This window comes from Magnolia sinica, chromosome 3 (genome assembly GCF_029962835.1).
Source record: "Magnolia sinica isolate HGM2019 chromosome 3, MsV1, whole genome shotgun sequence".
Classification (NCBI taxonomy): Eukaryota; Viridiplantae; Streptophyta; class Magnoliopsida; order Magnoliales; family Magnoliaceae; genus Magnolia; species Magnolia sinica.
Genome location: NC_080575.1, coordinates 11,646,568 through 11,670,805, shown reverse-complemented (window position 1 = coordinate 11,670,805; position 24,238 = coordinate 11,646,568). Strand labels below are relative to the sequence as shown.

The 24,238-nt window shown below is 38.6% G+C and overlaps 1 protein-coding gene across 6 annotated transcripts in view; it reads right to left on the bottom strand.

Moving 5' to 3' along the window:
* Positions 1 to 3,015: 3,015 nt before the first annotated feature.
* The window catches only part of LOC131239515 (probable ubiquitin-like-specific protease 2B), a 37,520-nt gene continuing 16,297 nt past the window's right edge, over positions 3,016 to 24,238 (bottom strand). For 4 of the 6 annotated variants that reach the window (XM_058237250.1, XM_058237252.1, XM_058237251.1 and 1 more), the window contains exons 9-16: positions 18,290 to 18,421; positions 14,704 to 14,904; positions 14,557 to 14,612; positions 14,375 to 14,468; positions 10,477 to 10,567; positions 6,090 to 6,209; positions 4,537 to 4,974; positions 3,016 to 3,865 (exon numbers count right to left, since the gene is read on the bottom strand). In XM_058237250.1, coding sequence (XP_058093233.1) covers positions 3,212 to 3,865; positions 4,537 to 4,974; positions 6,090 to 6,209; positions 10,477 to 10,567; positions 14,375 to 14,468; positions 14,557 to 14,612; positions 14,704 to 14,904; positions 18,290 to 18,421 — 1,786 coding nt within the window. In that variant the 3' untranslated portion in view covers positions 3,016 to 3,211. The remainder of the gene's footprint in view (positions 3,866 to 4,536; positions 4,975 to 6,089; positions 6,210 to 10,476; positions 10,568 to 14,374; positions 14,469 to 14,556; positions 14,613 to 14,703; positions 14,905 to 18,289; positions 18,422 to 24,238) is intronic. The other 2 variants (XM_058237255.1, XM_058237253.1) reach the window with 2 other exon arrangements.

Below are 24,238 nucleotides of genomic sequence, written 5' to 3'. Positions count from 1 at the left end.
GGACACTTACACAGTCAGATTGATTGATCCAGACTGTTCATTAGGTCCAACAAACTTTTTTATGGCTACCATGCAAACACCATTAATCACTTGATCAATGGCCTTTAATATGGATGGTGAAGATCATTTACACAAAAATAGGCCATCTATTTGCAAGGGACAATCATTGATTGTTCATGATTCTAAAGAATTACTTAGGCAATCATAACCAGCCCATCCATGACTTGAAAAAATGGATGGCTATAGAAAATAAGGCCAAATCAAGAATGGATTTGATTGTCCCAATGAACCGATGCAGCTAGGAGCTCTATATCTTATAGTGCTCTAAGAGCACTGGAGCATTTCTCAATAATAATAATATTATTATTATTATTTTACACACGCACACACCCCACACACTCACGCTGGTGGAATTTCACGACCTATGGGTACTTCAACCCTTGACCGGGAGTTGAAACTCCCAAGAGTCTACCACCCGAGCAAGAGTAACGACCCGGGCATTTCTCAACTTCCTGCAGTATGTGTCTCCTCATCACATGCGCCCGCCAAAGGTCCACATTCAACATACTGGTGTGGCCCATCTTATGAGTAAAATGCCCTTATTTTTGTGCGTAAACACAAAAGAGGGCCAAAGTCTATATGTTGAGATGGTCCTCACATGAGATTGGTTTGCGAGAGTACACAAATTTTTTGAATTTAAGTCGAGTCCGTTTGATATAAAGTTTTATTTTAGTTTGTCAAACACAAATATGGAGTGTTCCCTGCATTTGTGTTTAGGTGGTTTTCCCTAGTGAGCATCCACTCAACCCTCTCAACCCACTCCCAAAGATGTTTAGGTGGTTTTCCCACACAATGAAAGATCCTACTGAGCAACCAATGATACCAGCAAACTGCTCTACCTCTTGAGGCTCTATCCAAACTCCCAACATTTACTTTAGCAAGATTTACTGTTAAGGCCAGAGACAACCTCAAAGCACTGAAATACAATAGGCAAAAAGACAGATGGTCTGCCATCAACATCTCATACGAAGCATGAAAGTGAGAGGTCGCCACCCACACCCCCCTCGATTACCAGGCCTGCCTTGGAAGAGGGATCGATGCGGACCCTTCCCAATTGAGGAAGGGATGGGTCCAACTTCCTGCAGATATTGGGAAAAAAGTAAATGCATAAAGTTGTGTTTTTGGAGGGCTGTTATGTTAGCTAAGTTAAATAATATCCATTAAATTGAGGATATTAACGTGTCGATTTTATTAGATAGTAGATACACGTCTCTCTTAAATGATTATTCGAACTGTTCATGTCCTGGACTCTGATGCTACTCAGGCCATCATAACAAGTGATTGTTGTGTGAAATGAATATTTAAAGGCTCATATTTAAAGTCCAAGATTTAAAGGTGAGATTCATCAATAAAGCATGATTATAATACCATAGTTTTCAAAAACATGGGCCGAGTCTGCAAATCAATCAGTTCTGTAAGGGGGTGGAAATGAGGTGGGCCATGTTAGCCACGAGCATGGTCCAACCCACCACAACCAATCACGGCAGGCCCATGCCTGACTGATTTTATTATTTATTTATTTTTAAATCGAGCCTGGGCCAGACCCAAAAACTGATAGATGCCAATCTACTAACTGAATCTCCCTAATACATCTGTCGATCAAGTGGGCTGTAAACAGTAACACAAAATGCATGTGCTGCCTGATAGATTTGAAAGTCACGCATGTAGGATAGACCAAATGAACACATGCCCACATCAAATAGGCTGAGCAGGTCAGGCTAAAATACTTAATAGCGCAGGCCCAGCCCAGAAATTGAGAGAGCCATTCCAGGCCCAAACCCAGTCGACAGTTTGAAAACAGATGGACTAGCACATGACCGGACCAAGAGCTGAGCCGTTAGTTCCTAGCACCAACCCTAGATTGACTTGAAACTCGGCCAATGGCAACTCAGACTTGTTGAAATTTCAAGTTGAGTCACTGGGAAACTTGGTACTGGTCGTCACTTGGCCTAGACTCGTATGAACTGAGCCCAGTCAGTCACTAACCTCCTAGATGGAGATGAAGAGAAGCAACATGTAGGTATCTCTGTAGTCGTTGATTTAAGTAACATTTTATATGAGTTATATACCAAATTTAACTATTTAAATATCTAATTGGATTCTTAATATTTCCAATTTACAATAATTAAACATCGATGAACAATTAGTTGGGATAAGGATTGGATGATGATGATGATGAGCAAACATCTGAATCTGAGTTGGGTCTAGTCTTCAATTCAACCCAACCCAGCTGAAAATTGAGTGGAGTCGATTTTTTGAACCATGATCTACATGGAAATGGTACTATGAGGTCGACCTCATGGGAACTTCCCATGAGTCAGCTGTGTGGGCCTCACTGTGATGTGTGTCGAACATCAACACCATGCATTTGATTGGTCCCTTTAGATTATGGGATATCCTAAAAATCAACCATATACGGAACTCAGGTGGGCCATACCATCTAAAATCATGTGAAGACATGCCTAAAACATATAAAAGCACTTGGCAGGGCCCACCTGAGTTTTGGATGCAGCTGAAACTTGGTCTGACCCCTCATCCAAGTGGGAGACACAATGGATGGGCTGGATTTGTGAACCACATCTCAGTAGGCCAAATGAATGATTATGAATGTTTTAATGGGAGGGTTAGCCCTTTCAACTATTGTATGTTGTGTGGCCCACCCAAGTTATGGATTGACTTGAATTTTAAGCCCGTCACCCACCATGGAATGGTGCATCTGACTGACGGGATAGATTTTCAACACACATCACAGCGGGGCCCACACAGCTTGACCTCATGGGAAACCTCATAGTACCATTTCACACACACACACACACTCTTTTCAGAAACCTAATCAAGGAATGATGTCTTAAAATCACTGTCAAGTCATCCTAGGACAATTCACTTCCCCAGCCGCCTCCAGAACCAGGAAAACTGACCATCTTAACCCATTGATAATCTGAATTACCACTGATGGAATCCGGATCCAACCCAAAAATGTTTAAAGCCTCTCAAACGATATTCTACGAGGGCCTTTCACCATCTCAAAAAGACAGCCCAAGATAAAAGATTAGACCAGCTCCTATTCGAGACAACCTACTTTGAAAAAAAAAAAAAAACACATATACACCATGGCAAATCAAGGCATGAATTCACAAGAGGCTCCATAGTCTCAGAAGCGGGTGCAACTTCGAGTGCGCCTTCTCCCTCCCTCAGGAGGCACAAGCTTTGAGCGTTTGTAGCCCCGGCGTCTTGATCTAGAATCCAAACCATCACTGATCAACTGCACCGCATCATCGTCCAAAAGATTGTCATCTTCCGATGGCTCAATGTCTTGACAGAACGAGGATGGAGGAATTTTGGGGCAGGAAGAGAGAGAGTCTCCAGTGTCTTTGCTCTCCTCTGCAGCATCAGCTTCCTCCTGCGAGTCATCCACTATGCAATCCTCCAGCCTATTGCTAGAGTCTGGAATGGGGATCTCAGGGACATCACCTGCACAAGTAGTCGGCGAGACTGATCTCACCTTTTCTGCTTCTTCCTTCGCCTTGGAACTTGTGAAATATCTACTTGGGTGAGAGGTAGAATGCTTATTCTCCCTGAGTTCTGATGAATGTGGGGACCCACAACTCGATGACTCAGATAATGAATCGCCATTGTTATGCTCTGGCTGTGTCGAGATATCTTGGGACAAGGACACCTCAAATGCTCCAACATCCTTGGAGGAATATGTTGTACATTCTATGGCCGTGATTCTAGCAGGCAGCCGATAAGCCACTACTTTGTCCAAGGGTGAGGACGCCAACTGCTCGGAATTTTCTTCATCTTCCTGTTTGCAAATGCAAAATCCAACTGAGGTGGTGAGGACGGATACAGGAATAATAGATTTAAGTTTAAGCAAAATGCAATGCACACCAGGTGGTTTCATTTTACATATGCCTTTAAAAGGGGAATGATTCTTGCAGGTGCCCATCTGCAAGCACCAGAAGGAAACAACCCATGTGTCACTCGTTCGTGTAAAAGATCGAGCCCATTCATTAGGCGGTGCCCACCCTGCATGCACCGTCGCCTGAAAATCACCCTGCCAGGTCATCAGGTGGGCTGCACATGTCCATAGAAAATGGACAGTTAGAGGAATTCGCCAATGGTCTGGTGACTGACTAACCCCAATTTCAGGCCATAAGTACATAGGATACCTGTAACCAGAAGTTACAGGATCCCCTATAACCCCTGACATGGCCTGATGAAAAAGCGTCATGTACCTGTGTTAGAGATGGAGCCTACACCGAAAAGGGCAAAAACATCATTTCACCCAGAAGAATCTCTGCTTTCAACTGCAGCTCCACCTTTGACACGCGCACGTGGAGCTTTTTCATTGGCCTATGTCAGGGTTACAGGGGATTCACAAGTAGTTCATCTCCTAGTACATACGTTGTGCGGCCCACCTGATTAAAGAAGGATATCACGGACGCCAGTGTGGGGAGTATGGTCTCTCAATACCTGTATCGGTGACATAGTGCACTGGAACTTCTTCAAAGGGTCGATCTGGTCAAAAGGTTGATATCTCCGGCTGGGGCAAGATCCTGCTACAGCTCCTTGCCCTAGAAAGTCCTGCAAAGCTACTCCAGTTCCTTTATCATTTTGATCACCATCGGGAGAAGATGGAGCCAACAGTTTGATATCAATCACTCTGCCAGAAGTAGAGCAAACTGAATCAACAAAACACCCCTTCCTGGATGGATTGCATTGCTCAGAAAGGAACTCCACGGCATGTTCTTTCTCGGCATTGTTTTCTGGAGATTTGGACCTATGATGCTGGTTGCTACATGCAGCTGGAGGAATTTTCAGTGAACGATCATTGAGAAGTTCATAGATTAGCCTCTGGATAGCAGAACGCTTGTGTGAAGCCTCAATAGGTGGAAACCAATCTACGCTAAGCTGCAAAAAGAAACAGTGAATAAGCATGAGCTGAATTGGCTCTTCTTCTTCTTCTTTTTTATTTTTTTTATTTTTATTTTTTTAATTTACAAAATTTGCTTAATATAGAATAGAGGAAGGCTTGGAATGTTTTCTTTTTTAAATTGATGAGATAAGAGGTGGTCTTCTCTCCTAAATCAGTGAGGTAGGGAAGATTTTTTTTAAATTCTAATTTTTTCTTTCTTAAAATAGGTGAGACAGAGAGGGAGAAGTAAAATGCTCAGAGACCTCACTTTGCCTTCACTAGCATCCCCCACCGGGAAGGATCCGTTAAGAAAAATGAATGAGCCCCCCATCATCTCAACGCCTCTAATTAAAAAAAAAATAAAAAATAAAAAATTTACCCTAGTTTCCAAGCAAGATTCTATGACTTAGTCGAGTCCTGTGTCACTCTCATCTTTGTCAACTGGGACTTGGTCAGACCCAATCCACTATGTCACCATGATTCAGAATTAAAAATAAGGGCCAAGTCATGACTCAACTCAGGACCAAATGAGTTAGTCCGAATCTCCAAGTGTTAAAACCACATTACCAAGAGAGAATTTAGCTTCCTTAATCCAGTGGAAAAGCTAGTTAATCCTTCTTCAAACTTAGGTTTAAAAAAAGGTGTCATCCAATCCCATGACTTCAAATGAATGCATGTTGCCTTTCAGCATGTATGAATAAGCAAACAACTCCATATATTAGTGAGCACACTTCTTTGTTACTTTTGCACAATTTAAAAAATGGTAGTGACTCATCCTCCTCACATGTGGCACTGATGTACAGCTATCCAGACCATCCAAAAGTTGTGGGTCCCATTGTGGATGAAGCGTGTATCTAAAATCATATTCATCAGATCCTAAGCATGGTGTCCAGTAACAACTACTCTCAAAATCACATATATATCAGATCCTAAGCATGGTGTCCAGTAACAACTATTCTCTAAATGACATATAAATCAGATCCTAAGCATGGTGTCCAGTAACAACTACTCTCTAAATGACATATACATCAGATCCTAAGCATGGTGTGCAGTAAAATTAGAAAAATCAAAAAAAAAAAAGATGTTGTAGAAAAAGAGAAAGATCACTCACAAAGTTAGAGAACTTTGTTATCTTGAAGGGGCTGAAGTTAACGGGCGCTTCCTCCAAAAAGAGTTCCACATAGTGGAGCAAGAAGAGGCCACAATCAAATGAATTTTCCTGCTGTGGCAGCTGAAATACACAGGAAAAATGAGAAAGCGGACAGGCAATGCATATTTGTGAAAGAATAAGGGGGTGTTTGGTTGCTGGATTTTATGTTTCTCTTTCTCAGCTTAGTAATTCACTGCTTTAAAAAAAAAAAAAAAAACATGTTTGGTTCACACTTTTTGGTTGTTTTTTACGTTCTCCAGGAATTCCATTTCCCAACTTTTTTCTCAAAAAGCTTGCCCTGGCTTCTAGTTGGGGAATGGACAACATGGCGAATTAAAATAGAATTTTAGACTTTTCCTAGGTTTTCTAGTATGAACTAAAGCAAAATGTAATCATTCCCCAAGAAATACTAGGCCAACTCTAACATTCCCCAAGAAACATAAAAACCAGGGAGTGAATTCCCCAAAAACCAAACAGACCCTAAAGGAACTGATTTATATTAAGAACAAATGATGATTAATAGACTCAAACAAGAAGCCAACACGAATACCTATCAACATTAACAGATCCACACAATACAAACAAAAAAGATTCATGGGATGGAGGAGTTTCATGAAAAAATCAAACTTATGCAAGTATAAGATTTATGAAATATGAGAAAACGCAGAGCTTTGCACATAACATTTCAACTCCAAAACAAGGTTAAATAACAGAATATATTATTAGAAACTAGTGACGGGCTTATGAGCATCAGGTAGAGTGTCTTCTTAGCTTTTTCTTCTCAGCAGGTGAAACTCTCTTAGGAACTTCTTGAGTTAGAAAAAATAAATAAAATCATTACTTCTAATTGCTGGGATGATGATGATTCTTCTGGGAAACAAAGGGAACTCTTGGCTCTTGGGAAGCCTGGAAGGTGTGATGCTGCCCTGTGGTACAGGAATGCACTTGAAGTGCTTGAAGCAAATCAGATAGAATTAAAGGAAACATAGAAAGGCAGAGTACGTAGGTCTTATATAGAGGTATGTAAAATAAATGTAAACTGCACCCTATTCCAGCATCTGAGGGTCTCTTCAGCATCTGAGAGTCTCACCGGAATCTTTTCTGGTATATGGATGTAGTTAGATTGGGTGGAGGTGAGAAAATATTCAAAAGAAAGAATCGGAAAGCAATGCATCCAGGAGATTCAGTGTCGCTATTCGGATATCATTGCTACTCTATCAGTGGTGCAGAAGGGTTGTGGTTGTCTCCATTTAGGAGGAATCTGTGGGATAATGAAATTGTTAGCTTCGCTAATCTGTTGTCTCGGTTACAGGGAAACTCAATTTTCCCCAGAAGTCGAAGACCAGCTGGTTTGGAAGCTGAATGCTTCAGGATCCTTCTCTGTCCGCTCACTCTACGGCTCTCTGCCCAAATCAGTTGATTCGGTGTCCTTCGAGTTTGGTTTGGTCTTAAGGGGCCGCTCCCAAGATAACGGTTTTTGCATGGCTCACTGGAAGGAATTGCGTGCTTACTATCAATAATCTTCAGAAGAAAGTAATGATTCTGCCAACTATCGGCCTGCTATGCAAGCAAGATGCAGAATATGTTGACCATTTGTTTATGAATTGCCCCTTCCCAGCTGGTATTTGGTCTAGGATTCTCGAGTTAGCTAAGGTTACCTAGGTGATGCCTCCAGCTGATTCTGCCTAGCAGTTTGTTGGGCTATTTGGGGAGAAGAACAACCGGTGCTTCCACAATAAAAGTCTCTCAAGGGCGGGTTTCTTCAACAGGGTTCTCCTTCTGTTTCACGATTGGGCACCCTGAGAGCTTGTTCCTGGGGTGTATTCGGGGTCTATGCAGCTGTGGAGCTGCTTCTTGTTGTATTTTATTTCTAGTCTTTTCCTAGCCTTTTTTTGGGTCTGTTTTTGCTTAGTTTTTGTCTGTTTTTGTTTTATTCTCCTTTTGGCTGCTGCCTAATAAAATTTCATCTTTAAAAAAAAACGGAACCGATTCCTTCCCACCAGCCATGCAAAGGCAGCAACCTTTGGAGGGGCCCCATATGACCAGACCGGACCTGTGTAGCAGCTGCAAGGGGCAACTGGTTGGGAAAGATCTCACTGAGGAGAAAATGAGCTCTTTGGGTAGCATCTTCAATGAATTAAGACTGCAAGGGCTACTGTAGGGAGGAGAAAAGGAAGCTGGGCAAGTCAGTGAGGCGGGGAAACTGGTATGATGATGACGATCCTATCCTAGAACATCAAAGGGTTAGGGTTGAGTGATAAGCGCAGAGCCATCAAGAAACTAATCAGGGAGGGAAAAAAAATCAGCATTCTTTTTATACAGAAATCAAAATGGAGAGAGTCAATAATGCAAAGATTGTGGAGATGTGGGGACAAGTTTTGGTTGGGTGGTAAAACCATCAGTTGCTGCTGCAGGGGTTTGTTGTTTGGGGGGCGGGGGTGTGGTGGGGTGTGAAGAGCCAAGTTCGATGGGGAATTCTCAACCACTGGTAGGCTAAAATCAGCGGATGATGACACCTTATGGGTTTTAAGCATGTTTACAGTTCCTTGATGAAGCAATCTTGGGAAAGATTTCAGGATGGAGCCTAAAGGCATCTGAAAGCAGTGGAGCTCTCCTTGGAGTTTGAGGGGAGATTTCAACGTTGTTTGGTTCCCCAGTGAGAAGCTAGGAGGTACTAGAATCATGAAGTGTATCCGGGTTTTGTGGAGCTAGTGAGCAAGATGGAGCTGATAGATCTTTCATTAGAGGTCAGTATACTTGGTCCAGCCATCTTTCGTGATCAACATAGACTCAGAAGGTAATTTCCTTTTTGCTAGACAAAATATTCTGTCAAAGCCTATGTCTGATCATGCTCCCATTCTTCTTAAAGTTGCAGATTCATGATGGGCCTGAAACCTTTTGCGAACAAGCTTTTGGAGCACCAGGTATTTTTCAAAGATGATTGAAGAGTGGTAGAATTTGGTTAGGGTGGAAGGATGAGCCGGATTCTAAATCGCAAAGAAGCTTTAGTCCACCAAATCCAATCTGAAAGTTAGAAAATCTGGAGCAAGGAGATCAACACCAGGGTTTGTGGGAGGAGTGAAGAGATCCTGAAGAAAATTGAAGAAATTGATGCTAAGGTAAAATAAGGTATCTATTCAGAAGATGCAAGACAAGAAAGGATGGACTAAAGAAGGAATGAAAATACTTGCTGAAACAAGGATATAGCTTGGAGATGAGAGTTTGAGAGCACTTTGGCTTACAGAAGGGGACATAATATGGCCTTCTTTCGTAGCATAGCCAATGCTAGGAAGCAAAGCAATGTGATCAACTCAATCAAGGTGAGCATAAAATCGTCGAGGACAAACCGAGAAAAAGGAGCGAGTGGTAGAATTCTTCGCAAGACTCAAAAGATGTTCCTAGACCCAAGCTAGAATGTGTATCATTCTTGAAATTTTTAGGCAACTTTGATTCTTGGAAAAATCATTTAACATGGACGAAATTAGGAAAGTGGTGTTTCAACTCAACAGCAAGAAAGTACTATGTCCCAATGGTTTCTGCATCAGCTAGGAGTTTTTTGAATTCGATGACAGTGCAAGACTCAACAAAAGCCCAAACACAACCTCCATTGGTTTATTTCTGAAGAAATTATGTGCAGAAGAGCTCAAAGGCCAGACCAGCCCATCAGACTAGTAGGCAGCCTCTACAAGATCGCAAAGAGTCTCTCTTAAAGATTGAAACAAGTAATGCCCTCTATTATATCTCCGTATCAAGTTGCATTAATTAATTAATGCTAAATTTTGGACGGTATCATGAGAGTGCATTCATGCAAGGAGATCGGTGAGAAGACTGGGTTTTGTATGTGAAGTTGATATGGAGAAGGCATGTGATCACTTCGATTGGGATTTCCTGCTATATTTGCTGAAGAGGATAGGATTCAAAGACTGACGGTGCAAATGGATGATGGAATGTGTATTGCCCCGTTCTCTATCCTCCTTAATGGTTCTCCTCTTGGTTTAATCTTTTGGGGGGAGATCTAATGTAGTTGCATGGTGTTTTTCGCTGTGTTGGTTTTTCCATGGGTTAGCAGTTATGCTTCAGTTGCTGAATCAGGCTGTTTGGCTCATTTTTCCATTCTTTCTTATACTTCTTCTTTTTTTTTTTTTTTTTCTTTTTAAATTTTTTTTTTTTTAATTTATAAGGAAGATAACACACACGAAAGCCAAAACTGCCGCAGAACCAAGTGACATAAAGAGGACATAAATTGTGGGATGCTATAACAGAACTGAGAAAGGAAAAAGGGAAATGTGGAGATATTTACAACTTATAAGAAAATTCTTCCAAAGAAACCAGTAGAAAAGAAATGAACCTCTAGAGGGACAAATCGTAAATTTAAGAATTTTAGAGAAACAGATTTGGACGATTCCTTGTGCCTTTCCTTCCACTCCTCCCATAGATAACTGCCATCTCAAGAAAAAGAAGCGAAAGTCAGTGGTAGATCGTAGAAACATTAAAAGCAGAGCACACAAATATTACTCATAAACATGTTCTGGAAACAAATATGAAGATCATTGACCATGAGAAAAGGGATCCATGTCATATGATACCCAAAGGGACACACACACGCAGAGTAATTTTCACCTGTGCACAGTTTCGCAGGGAGAGAAACAGCTGAGATTAAAACCGGCTGTTTCGTGCAATACCGTTATTTTAAAAATGTGTGCATTCTCAGGAATAGGTGCCTCTCTCTCTCTCTCTCTCTCTCTCTCTCTCTCTCTCTCTCTCTCTCTCTCTCTGCACAGTGGTTCACACGAATCGAACTTGCACCGTGACATCGAGGATGTTTGTGCAAACAATCGTAATGTCACAATGTAGCTTCAATTCGTGCGAACCGTTGTGCAGGGAGAACTTGTGACAGTGCTTGAAGGGAGGGCCGTCCGAGAGAGAGAGAGAGAGAGAGAGAGAGAGAGAGAGAGAGAGAGAGAGAGGAGGGGGGGTTCTCGCACTTGTTCCCGAGAAGCCCACTCATTAAAAAAAAGTGGAATCACACGAAACTGCTGGTTTTAACTAGTGTTTTAAATATCGACGATATCAGCCGATATATCTCACGATATATCTTGTATCCTGCAATACGAAACGCACAAGTAGTGCGATATATCCCATGTGTTCGATCTGGTGAGCATTTTCGATTTTCGATCCCTTTTTTCTATAAATCATGTTATATTGGTATGAAATTGTTACAAATCTAAAGCATGAAAAATCATGGATTAGGAGCTCCGATTTCGAGATTTGGAAGGGATGGGCCAAGTTGCAGAAAATTGAAAAAATCAAAATTTCCCACTTTCTCACAAATCAGTTGCAATCTTTGTGTCCAAACATAAAATCAAACATGTATGTAACCAGATCTAGTGATTCTGCTTTTGCTTTTGAAAGTATTGCTTGTGTTTCCACACATCTTCTTACATTTATAAATTATATGAATAGACTTTGAATATACTTACATCAATTTAGTTCAACAACGTATATATTAGGACCCCTCTGCTTTCTAAGCAGCCCCTCTGTTTCTCTTTGTTTCTGCTTTTTCTTTTAATGAAATCTTTCATCTTTCAAAAAAAAAAACGTATATATTAGGACCCCATACAAATAAAAACCTATTATGTGCACTTGTTTTTGTAATGTTTTGATTTATAAGTGTGTAGTGATGTCTTTTTTAATAATAATTGAAGTTTCATTGCAAAATTCAACCAATTTCCCAATGTTTCCCCATGTTTCCAACAACAATGATATATTACGCGATACAACCGATAAATCCCATACGATAGCCGACATGTATCTGTATCCAGTGTTCGAAATATCGGTATCGCGTTACGTATCACACCCTTAGGATACAAAACGTATCGGCTATCGCAAGGGAAATATCGTTTGTATTTGGTAATTTATCACACTTTTTGAAAAACATGGGGAAACATTGGGGAAATGGTTCAATTTTGAAATGAAACTTCAGGGATTGTTAAAAAAGGCCTTAATACACACTTTTAAATCATAACATCTCGAAAAAGAAGTGCACATAATAGCTTTCCTTTGTATAGGGTTATGAGATATGCGCTGTTTGATTGAACTAATGCAACTATATTTAAATTGAATGCACAACATTTTGAGTGTATGTGATGAATATTTTATCAAACACTTTTAAATACTTTGAAATTAGTCTCAATTAACAGCTGGTTAAAGGAAATTTTCAAAAAAATAAAAATAAAATAATGATAAATTTTAAATTAAAAATGATTTTTATTTTTCAATAATTGACAAGGACTTAACAAATCAGTAGATCAACCCTCATACATGCTTAATTTCATGTTTAGAGTGCAACATTGCAAGCAATTTGGGAAAAATTAAGAAAATTTCAAAAAAAATCCCAATTTTCTCCGAATCGGACTACCTACACTCAAATTTCGAGATTAGAGTGTATGTGATGATCATTTCATCAAATACTCCTAAATACTTCGAAATTAGTCTCAATCAGTGTTCAAAATATCGGTATCGTGTTACGTATCGCATTCTTGGGATACGGATACGTATCGGTTATCACATGGGATATATTGGTTGTATCGGGCAATGTATCATTGTTGTTGGAAACATTGGGAAATTGGTTGAATTTTTCAATGAAACTTCGGTGATTGTTAAAAAAGACATCAATACACACTTATAAATCAAAACATTATAAAAAAACAAGTACACATAATAGGTTTTCTTTGTATGGAGTCCTAATCTATGTGTTGTCTAACTAAATTGATGCAAGTATATTTAATGTCTATTCATATAATTTATAAATGTAAGAAGACATGTGGAAACACAAACAATATATTCAAAAGCAAAAGAAGAATCACTAGATTAGGTTACATGTCTGATTTGATGTTTGGACACAAAGATTGTAAACGATTTGCAAGAAATAGGGAAATTTTGATTTTTTTTTTTCAATTTTCCTCAACTTGGCCCATCTCCAAAATTTGAAATCGAAGCTCTCAATCCATGATTTTTCATGCAAAACATGAAAAAGTCATGGATTTGTAACAATTTGACACTAATTTAACATGATTTACAAAAAATAAAAGGATTAAAATTCGAAAATGCTCACCAGATCGAACATGTGGGATATATCGCAGTACTTGTGCGTTTTGTGTCACACTGGTGGGATACAAGATATATCGTGGGATATATCAGTTGATATCATCGATATTTAAAACATCGGTCTCAATTGACAGCGGGTTGAAGGAAATTTTAGAAGGAAAAAAAAAAAACATGAAGAACATGAAGAACCAATGGATATCAAAATCAAAGCTCCAACTCCATGATTTTTCATGCAAAGCATGAAAAACCAATGTATTTTTAACCATTTGACACTGATTTAACATCACTTGAACGAAAAAAAGGGATCGAAAATTGAAAATGTTCACTGAATCAAACATGTGGGATATATCGGCACTACCTGTGCGTTTCGTATCGCGCAAGTGGAATACAAGATATATTGTGGGATATATTGGAACTACCCGTGCGTTTTGTATCGCACAGGTGCGATACAAGATATATTGTGGGATATATCGGCCGATATCATCGATATTTAAAACATTGTCATTATCCCAAGGGTGCGATACCTAACGCGATACCGATAGTTCGAACACTGGATTTTAACCTCAACCATACTTCCATTACAACGGCCAGAGGGAGAGTTCACATTTCTATCCCTGCGAAGCAACACGCTAGATAGCATAAGCTATTTAAAACAATGATTTCAACACACTAGCGAAAATGGCATACATCAAAATCAAATCAAATCAAGGAGCATGTTCAAAGAAACACCATTGACTCAAATGTAGATCTGACCCAACAAGAAATATGGAATCTGGACAGTTGCAGTGATGGTACACAAATAACACCAAAATTATATGCAAAAATGAGGATCCTTAAGGGAACAAAGAAACTATAGTTACCAAATTATGTCTTTGGAGTTTGGCCTTCTAATCACAACTGTAGAATCATGAAATCAGTAAAAAACCACAAGCACACATGAAAGGCTCTTGAAAGTTCAAGGCCTTAACTTTCTGAAATTCTCTTTGCAAGATTAAAAAAACACACAATGCATTATTTGTCTAAAGAAGGTGGAATATTCTATGAAACAATTGTTTAGGAACATAACAGTTCTGAGAAAATGGATTTTTTAATTCAGAAAACAATTCTCATAGAGCAGTAACTTAAAGGAAATATGTCACCTTTGAACAAGATTCTTAAGGCCTTGATGACTTCCTTTGATAGAATCCATGTGCAATATGCATGGTACTTTAGGAGCCATCTTAATTTCTTCATCTGAAAGACAACAATAAAGCACAGATTGATATGGAGATGATGACACCTGAGGTACCGGGAAACACAATGCAATAAATTGAACACTTACCTTTAAAAGAAACTACTTCTCCAGGATAACAGATAACAATCAAACTCCAATGAAGACTGTCATTCAGTATACACCAATACTCAACTTTTAGCACATCAGAGTTAATCTTTACATGAGCGTAAAGCGTGTTTAGAAATTAGTTCTTACTTGAAGTTTACCGGTATGAAGATATAATCCTTTTCAAATATGTTGACTTTCCGTGTCCACTTATGAACACGTTGGAAAGCCGCTCTTCCTTCAAATGCGCTCTTTGGGTCCTTGTCAAGATCAACTAGCTTACGGAAGAAAAAACTGTTGAAGAAGTGGAATCTATGCTTGTCCTCAGGTCGGATCTTGTTCTGCAAATATCTGTCCATCAATTAAATTATCTTAAACAACTTAAATTGAAGCTATCATGTGAACAAGATAAATAAAAACAACAAGAATACTAGGTGGAATTAAAAATTTAAAATAGGGACTAAAAGAACTTCAAACATATAAAAGTAATGAACAAGGATTCCAGATAACTACATACTATATTATAACTTGTGTTCTTAGTATCGGGATCGTTATATGTATTGCTGGCTGGGGATACGGAAACATGTATCAATATCACCAATATTATTGCCAATACCTGAAAATGTATTGCTGACTAAGGGAAACATTGGAGAAAATGGTGGACTTCACAATGAAACTTCAGGAGATGCTAAAATACACATTTGCATATTTAAGAATCAAATAATTACAAAAAAGACGCATACATAATAAATTTCTCTTTAACGGGGGTCTTAAAGAATGTAACGCTGACTCAGGCAAATATTAAAGAAACATGGGGAAAATAGTGTACGTTTTTAATGATATATTAGAAGATGCTAAGATACACATATTTGCATAGTTAATAATCAAATAATAAGTTCCCATTTAATGGGGCCTAAAAGCTTGTATCGTTGATTGGGGAAACATAGGGAAAATGGTGGATCCATCCATCCATCCATCATCTATGCATGCACATACATACATACAAACACAAATGCATGATCAATCAATCAATGCATGCATGCATGAGCATATACACACATACACAGATACACAGTACACACGCATACATCCAACAATCCATCCAACCAACCATCCATCCATCCACGCATGCATTCATACATATATACACATACAAACATGCATTTTATCATACAACCATGAACCCGTAAAATAAAAATAAAAATAAAAAATTGGAATGGAAAATTTTGTAATAAACAGATTTTTGGCTATATCGATACATTGGTGATACAAAAGGCACCTGGAATTTACAATCGAAAATAGTGGCAATATATTGGCGATATCAATACATTGATGATTCTTAGCGATATATAGCCGATACCTAGAATTTCTGATATTACAAGTGTTATTGGTATCGCCGAGCTAGAGAATGGATAATATCGGGGATATTATCGATAATACTAGGGATCATTGTTGTCAAATGCGATCGCATATGCGCATACAGTTGATCAAATCGCACATGCCATGATGGCATATGCGATCTTGGCAAGTATGCCATGGCATACTTTTATATGCGACCAATATGCGAGTATGCGATCGCATATTGCATATGCGATCGCATATTTCCCAATAGCCAAGAGTGGAAGAAATTTTTATTTATTTATTTTTTTAATTTGGAGAACTTTTGCCTATAAATAGGCACTCATATCCCCTCCATTTTTGCTATTCTTTACTCCAAAGCTCTAAATCTCTTACTCTTTCTCTCTTACACCTCTTTCTCTCTTACTCTAATCTCTCTACAATTATTTCAATTATGTTTATTTTTTGTATAAGTTGTGATTACTTTTGTAAATTAAGTTGTAAGTTATAAATTTTAAGTTGTTTCAAGTCATCCATTTATCAGTAAAATCTTTGTTAGAAGTTTATAATAATTAGTTATCTTTTAATGTAGATTGTTGATTGTTTTGTTAAAATTTATATAATATAATATAAGTAATTAAATATATCACGTAATGAAACACTCAAACTATAATGAAATAAGTAAAATAACCCAATCCAATCATGTGTACTAATTAGACAAGTTTTTCCTCTCTTTTTTAAAGAATTTTTTCAAATTTTTTTAATTTTTTCCTCTCTATTTTTTTTTTCAAATTTTTATTATTTAAAAAAAAAATATGCCGTGGCATATGCGGTTGTGCGATCGCATATGCGAACAGCAGATGCTGATCGCATGTGATCGCACATGTGATTTGACAACATTGCCAGCGATACTCCAAACAATGATTATAATCTAGATTATAAGTAATGGCACCCAAGCATGTTGCATGCTTGTTTTAGATTATGCAGTAGTGTATTGTCACGATCGACAACCTCAGGAAGAGAGGCCTAATTATCATAAACGGATGCATTACATGCCTTAAGGAAGTAGAATTGATAAAACTCATTTACTCTTGTATTGCAACTATGTGCTGTCAGTTTGGAGGAAAGTGTTCGCTGCCTTCAGAGAGAATTGGATCATGCCATGTGATTCTGGAGCCCTTATAAAAGCTTGGACCGGTGGAGGGAAGGGGAGTAAGCAGAGAAAAGTCATCTGTCGCCTTTTCCTATGTGCAGTTCTGTGGGTGGCATAGCATGAATGCAATGACAACGCATTCCAGAACAGAAGTAACTTTGAAAGAGTTTTCTTAAAAGTTCAAGGGTTTAGTACTTTAGTACTTGAATGGTCCAGGGCAGTTATATATCCTGGGGATGGGGTTTTGGGGCCTTAAGGTTATTTTGTAAGGGGTTGGGGTTTCTTTCTTCTGGATGATGCCTAGTCATCCTTTTTGGCTTAACAAAATGCAGTGATCCTTATAAAAAAATATTTTAAAAAGAAAGAAAACCTATGATGATGATGATACAGTAGTGTCTAGTACAACAAGCCACTCCGGCACATAGAACAGTAACATTTCCGTGAATAGTATTTTAGAACTATGATCTCCTGATACAGATACAGACTTGAATATAGATACAGATAAGGAGACATTGGTGCAATTTGACAGTTTCCAAAAACTTGGATGTTGATACTGGCATAGGTGTCCTTCAAGAACAGTTCACGATACTGCTTTGATCTTTGCTAACGTTGTGGACTGATCTTCAGCCCCTTAGGTGGCGGCTAGGTCCCTCCCTGCTGGTGTCTGTCTGGCCTTGGGCCTGCTTGTTCAGTTGGATTGTTTTGCTTTGGTTTGGGCCTCTCACCCATTTGAGTTGTATAGTCCTAGGCTTTTCTGTGTTGTGTTTGTGTTTGTCTTATTTTCGGTGTTTTCTTGATTTCTTTTGTTTTTGTTCCCTTTGGCCTTTTGGCCTTTTAATATATTTTTGCATCCTTTAAAAAAGGAACATTTCACGATATTTACTGAAAAATAATCAAGAAACTAAATAGAAGCAAAACACAATAATGTCCATTTGGGTAGGGGATCCTGAAAATTCAGGGCTCCTATTTTGGTGGATCACATGCCCTCCACATCAGATTTGCACAGTAAAGTGGTGCTTCCTCCTGAATTTAAAACACCCCAGAATTGGGATTTATGTGAAAAAAGTGATGCTCAGAGTGCATGAATCTGATATGGAGAACATGGGGCCACCAAAATCTGGATTAGTAGATAGATGATCCCTTAGGGATCACCGCATCCAAATGGAACTTAAAGAAGAAATCTGGATGTGGAAAATGAATACTGTACATAACTAAATGAACAGATGCAAGTTCTGCATAACTTACTTAACATAAAAATCAATGATAGTATCATTAATGAATGTCCCTGGTTGTAGTAATTCAACGTCTCTCTTACTAAGAGAGACAGCATCAGGATCTCCTTTTGGATAGACAACATCTTCAAAGGGCTCATCAAAACTGCAAGTTTTAAATTTGTTGAGTAATTATACAATCAATCACAACAAGAAACCAGAGAGAACAGAGAAGAACATGGGATATGAACTCCACATGAAAATTCATCAAGCGATGACAGATAATTATACAATCAACCACAACAAGAAACCAGACAGAACAGAGAAGAAGATGGGACGAACTCCGCATGAAAATTTATCAAGCTTTAAGATGACAGATAATTATACAATCCATCACAACAAGAAACCAGACATAGAACAGAGAAGAGCACAGGATAAAAACTCCCCATGAAAATTTATCAAGCTTTAAGATGACAGATAATTATTTAAATAATTGAAAGAGAAGCTTGATTTGATTCAAAATGTCAGCATAACTGCTTAATTGCCTAATCACAATTTCATACAGGATTGCTAGAAATGACAAACAAGTGCAGAGTAATTAAGGTAATAAGAAGTGATCCACTCTTTTGCAACGATCTCAAAGAGGAAACTGAACCATCCATAAAGATTGGATATATTTCATGCCAAAAGAGATGCCAGGACATGAATGGAAGCAAATATTTCAACAACACACATAATTTTGCAATTATAACCACGCGAGACTTTTCTGAGGAAGATGTGATGTGGAAAAAAGAAGCAACAGACAACACATGAGGTTTAACTGATGAAAGTGTCCATACTTTGTTTGCAAACCAGTTTCAGAAGCTTACTATAGTGAGAAGCTGAAGACCAAATTCGGTGCAATTCATTCATCTGGAGTTTGGTACTAAATGGTGATGAGTGTGTTTTTTTTTTTTTTTTTTTTTTGGGAGGGGGGGGGGGGGGTGGTTGGAGCAACTTCCAGAGAAATGCATGATAGTATACTACCAACTCGGATATTGAGGTGGGTGTTACAGCTATGAATTCCACGTTATTATTGAAATTCTCCAGAACCTACCCAGGCACAATTTGGACGAGACATGCCATCCTGATTGTTCACACTTCACATGCCAATGAACCAACCCTATTCCATTCTCCCATGAGTACTCCCAAAAGAGTCACCGCAAAATTCTCCCAACAGCAGAAAATTTCACTCGTATAACAGAAGAGCATGTGAAGTTTCAAATTGTATATGTTGCACTCTTCTTCTTCTTTTTTCGTTTCAATCGGTAATTATGCACTCCTTGCAGACTTGCATTAACAACTTATGCCCTACATCCTTCCAAATTGACCTATGGTATACCTGTATTTAGAGAATGCGATATGTCGGCCATATGGCACTGAATCAATCAAAATTTGTACTGATGGATGGTAAGTACTGGATATTGGTCAGGATGGAGAAGAGGAGGAAGCATCGTGGGGGGAGGTCATGGTGAACAAGTATGGATGCCTGGATGGAGGCTAGAATCTCTTCTACGAATGGAGCTTCGTCTATTTGGAAGCAGTGATTTCTGTTTAGGCAAAGTTCACAGAAAATATTGGGTTCTCTCTTGGTGATGGTGCGAAAAATCGATTCTGGGAAGATGTTTGGATAGGAGATTGCTCCTTGAAAGCGGAGTTCCCGTGTATGGCTTGTCTATTTCTGGGGACCTATATCAAGGTGGAGCGATGCTTTTCTTTATATTGGAGGTCATGTCATTTCTAGCTCTTCTTGACAATGAAATGGAAGAGTGTGTAGCATTGCTAAACCGCATTCAGTTATCTTATCCGGTTTTTGTGTGTGTGTGTGGGGGGGGGGGGGTTTAAATTGATATGGTGTAAGGATGTTTATTGTTGGTTCTATCATTCTATTTTATCCTATATGAATCCTCAAGGGGGGAAGAGATGGGGAAAACTAGATATGTTTGGTCTTATGGAGCCCCACTGAAAGTCACGGTGTTTGTTGGGTTGGTAAGGAAAAATTTCTAGCAATAGATAATCTTCAGAAGCAGTCTATGGTGATCCCGAATGTTCGTATCATGTGTATGGCAAATGTGGAATCGGTGAATCATCTCTTTATTCATTGCTCTTTCACTTTCAGCGTATGCAACGGAATCCTTAGTAGCTTCAGTATGGTGGGGATCATGCCTAGGTCAATTGGTGATCTTCTTCTAGCAAAGCATGGGGTTTTTTTTGCGGATGCATATGAGGGGCCTTTGGAGACTTGGCTTATTCGCAAGCTTATGGTCTATTTGGGTAGAGAGGAATGGAATATGCTTCCAAAACGAAAATTGTACAAGGGAAAGAGTTCTTAGTATGGTTTTTTCGTTTCTTGTAGAGTGAACCTCTTGTATAGATGGGCCGAAAGATTGTTCTTTGCTATCTTAGGGTGCTTTAGTTTTTAGCTTGGCTTGTATTTGGTGCGCTAACTCAACGCTTTTTTAATATATACTTTTGTTGCCTTTCAAAAAAAAAGTATTGCATATGGGCTGATATGTAAAGATATGCATTTTTTGGGGGCCACATTAATGTGGTGCGATACTAATATGGTGAACCTTGGAAGGAAAAGTAGAAATAAATTGTAGAAGAAATCTGTGTGTGTGTGTGTGTGTGTGTGTGTGTGTGTGTGTGTGTGTGAGGCTAGGGCAACTTGTGTTGTGTATGTTAGTCTAATGACTAACTCACACACATATATTTCTTGAAAGCAAGATACAGTGCCCCACAAGAATACAAAACACACACACAATTACATGTATTCCCACTCCCCCTCAAGTTGGAACATGGATATTGATCATGCCGAGCTTGGAATACATACAAAGAAGATGATGATCAGCATGGGCCGTAGCTCCCCCTCAAACACAATATAGCAGGATACAAGATCTTCAATTGTTGGTTGTTTATAAAATGTAGCTTTAACTTTCTTTATTCATTGAATTTTCTCTTTAAATAAGAGACCATAACCAAACTCGACAACCATCAAGTCACCAACTCATTATCCATATGGAAAATCCTCTCACAAACACATGCAACATTGCACAATAAATGAGTGAACTACACTCACAATGCTTGAGAGAATACATACACAATAGCATGTGGAGACGTGTGCAACACGTGCAACACTGTGAGTGAATTACACTCAGAACTAACAAGGGCCTAATAAAGGAAGAGATGATGAACGAAAGAGAAAATCTCCACTACTTGTAACAATCCTCCATGTCAAGTTGAGTCAAGCATTACGTCGAACACGTTGTGTGCGCAGTACCTCTAAGCATGGAACGAGAACATCAGCTACACAATCACCATCAACATGATTCAACATTGCATTTCACAGTCCCATAATATCAGAAGATGAATGAATAAAGAAATTCTAGCAAAAACTCAAAATACAAGGGCTGACGGCACCCACTTCTCACAAGATATCATAGCACATCTAAATCTCGATGAAACTTTATGATTCTTGTTTCTAGTGATTGCAAATGATCAACCGCACCTACTCCATATGAAAAACCTGCCCAAAAATCCCTCAGAAAAACAGCCAGCAAGAAAATCAAAATATGGACTTTTTTCTCCCTCTATTTAAGTTGAAACACCACGAAAAACTCATCCAAAAAAAAAAAAAAATCATTATTATTCTTCTAAAATCATTATCTTCCAGATCCCATATCTTACTGCTTCAAAAGGACTACCTGGTTGTACACCGCCGACTTCATCTATATGTACGGATGACGTCAACAGTGGGCCGCACTACCGTAGGATGTGATCAGTTCTCAACCATCGTAGGCTCTGATACCAAGTAGAAATAGATTGTAGAAGAAATCTGTAGGAGTGCGAGAGAGAGAGAGAGAGAGAGAGAGAGAGAGAGAGAGGCTAGGGCAACTTGTGTTGTGTATGTTAGTCTTTCTTTTCTTTTTTCTTTTTTTACACACGCACTCACACCCCCACGCACTCACACCACAGTGGGTACTCGAACCCATAACCTCGTGTTGAAACTCTTGTTAGTCTACGACCGAGCCATGAGTAAGGACCCCCCATCGTATACAGTGCACACACACACACATTACTTGAAGGCAAGATACAGTGCTCCACAGGAGTACGAACACACACACACACACACACACACATTACTTGAAAGCAAGATACAGTGCTCCACAGGAGTATGAAAAATGCACGAGCGTGCACACACACACAATTACATGTATTTCTATAGGAAATGAAATAACCATAATCTATGGAATACCATCTCCATGAGTGATTTTGTCCACAAACTGTAAGCTTCTTTAACTTGCATTCAGCACGCACGTGCGAGTGCAAACATACAGAGAGAGAGAGAGAGAGAGAGAGAGAGAGAGAGAGAGAGAGAGAGAGAAATAAGCACAGTGTTGGGCCATATGCCATCGTGGTTGGTGCATGATATCCAACCTCTCCATCAATGTGCACCCTTCGATGCTAGGCCATGGGAACAAAAATCCGCCCAATCCAAAAATAGTTGGGCCACACCACAAGGAACAGTTGTGATGAGATGTCCATCATTACAACTTTCCGGACACTTTTTGGGGCCCACCATGTTGTGTATATGGCACCCAATTAGTGATGTCGTGCAGCCCACAAGGATGAAGGGACACCAAAAATCAGGTTGTTCCAAAACTCAGGTGGGCCACATTACATGAATTCATAGGTTTTAGGCATGATTTTACACTGTTCCCTTTGGTGTAGCTCAACTTAGTTTTGGATTGGCATGATTTTTGGGCTCAAGAGTGAACATATGGTGCCGCACATGATGGACAAAGTGGATGTCATGCACTGATCATAGTGGACCCCATGAAGGTCAACATCGATATTGTGATTATGTCATATCTGTCTATGTGTGAGCATGTGTGTTCCTCAAGCCCAGGCATTCTGACTGTCCTTGCCAACCAAAAGGAGTGCAGGATCATATAAGAAAAAAAACAACATGAAGGATCATATGAGAAATAAGAACTAATGAAAAGAACTAGAGCTGCAAAATGTATGTACTGCCAATGTTGTCGAAATCCTAGGATTTACAATATACGATTTTAGTCAAATCTTAAGCAAAACGATTTGAACCCTAACCTTGAATCCCTTTTTATATGAATCCTACAATTCTATTATTTGAATCCTATGATTTACGATTCGAATTATGCTTGTTCTCTTCTATTTTAAGCTTCACTTGGCTTTCATTTTATGTTTTTAAATTGGTGGGGACTTTAAGAATTGTTTAGAAAAGGTAAATTACTTTATTTGTTCTTTATAAGAGATTAAACGATATATATTATCTTCAATGTTAAATCATGTAGCTTTTTTTGTGATTTCTTAATTCTTAACTGGTTGAAACACCAAATTAATTTATGACTTACCTGTATTTGTATTATAGAATGATGTTTAGAAATCAAAATATCTTTCATCTTTCTACAGTATCAAATGCCGCTTTTCCACCATGATTCTACATTCAAGAAAGGTAACAAGAACATAAATTATTAAAGGACAATTGTATGTTTTTTTAAGGGAAATTTCTTGGAAGACAAGAAAAAAAGGAATAAGAATCTTTTAACACTATCATGACATGGTATTACTTGGTGCACATTTTTTTGTTTTTTTAAAAAAAAAAAATTAAAAGCAACGGATTACTTGGTGCATATTGACGGCAAAAGGAATATTGATGAGTTTTTTTTTTAAAAAAAATATTCTGATATTTATATTTTTCATACTTTTTTCAAATTGTTAAGAAAATTGTAAAGAGACTGATGATTTACGATTCAATACATTTCAACCCCTACTACGATTTGCAATATGATAACAATTTTGACAACATTGTGTGCTACATGAAATTCAAACGCATCCATGATTTTTGGGAACAACAAGAAATGCATATATTAGGTACTGCATAAAAATAGTAGTTGTTCTACTC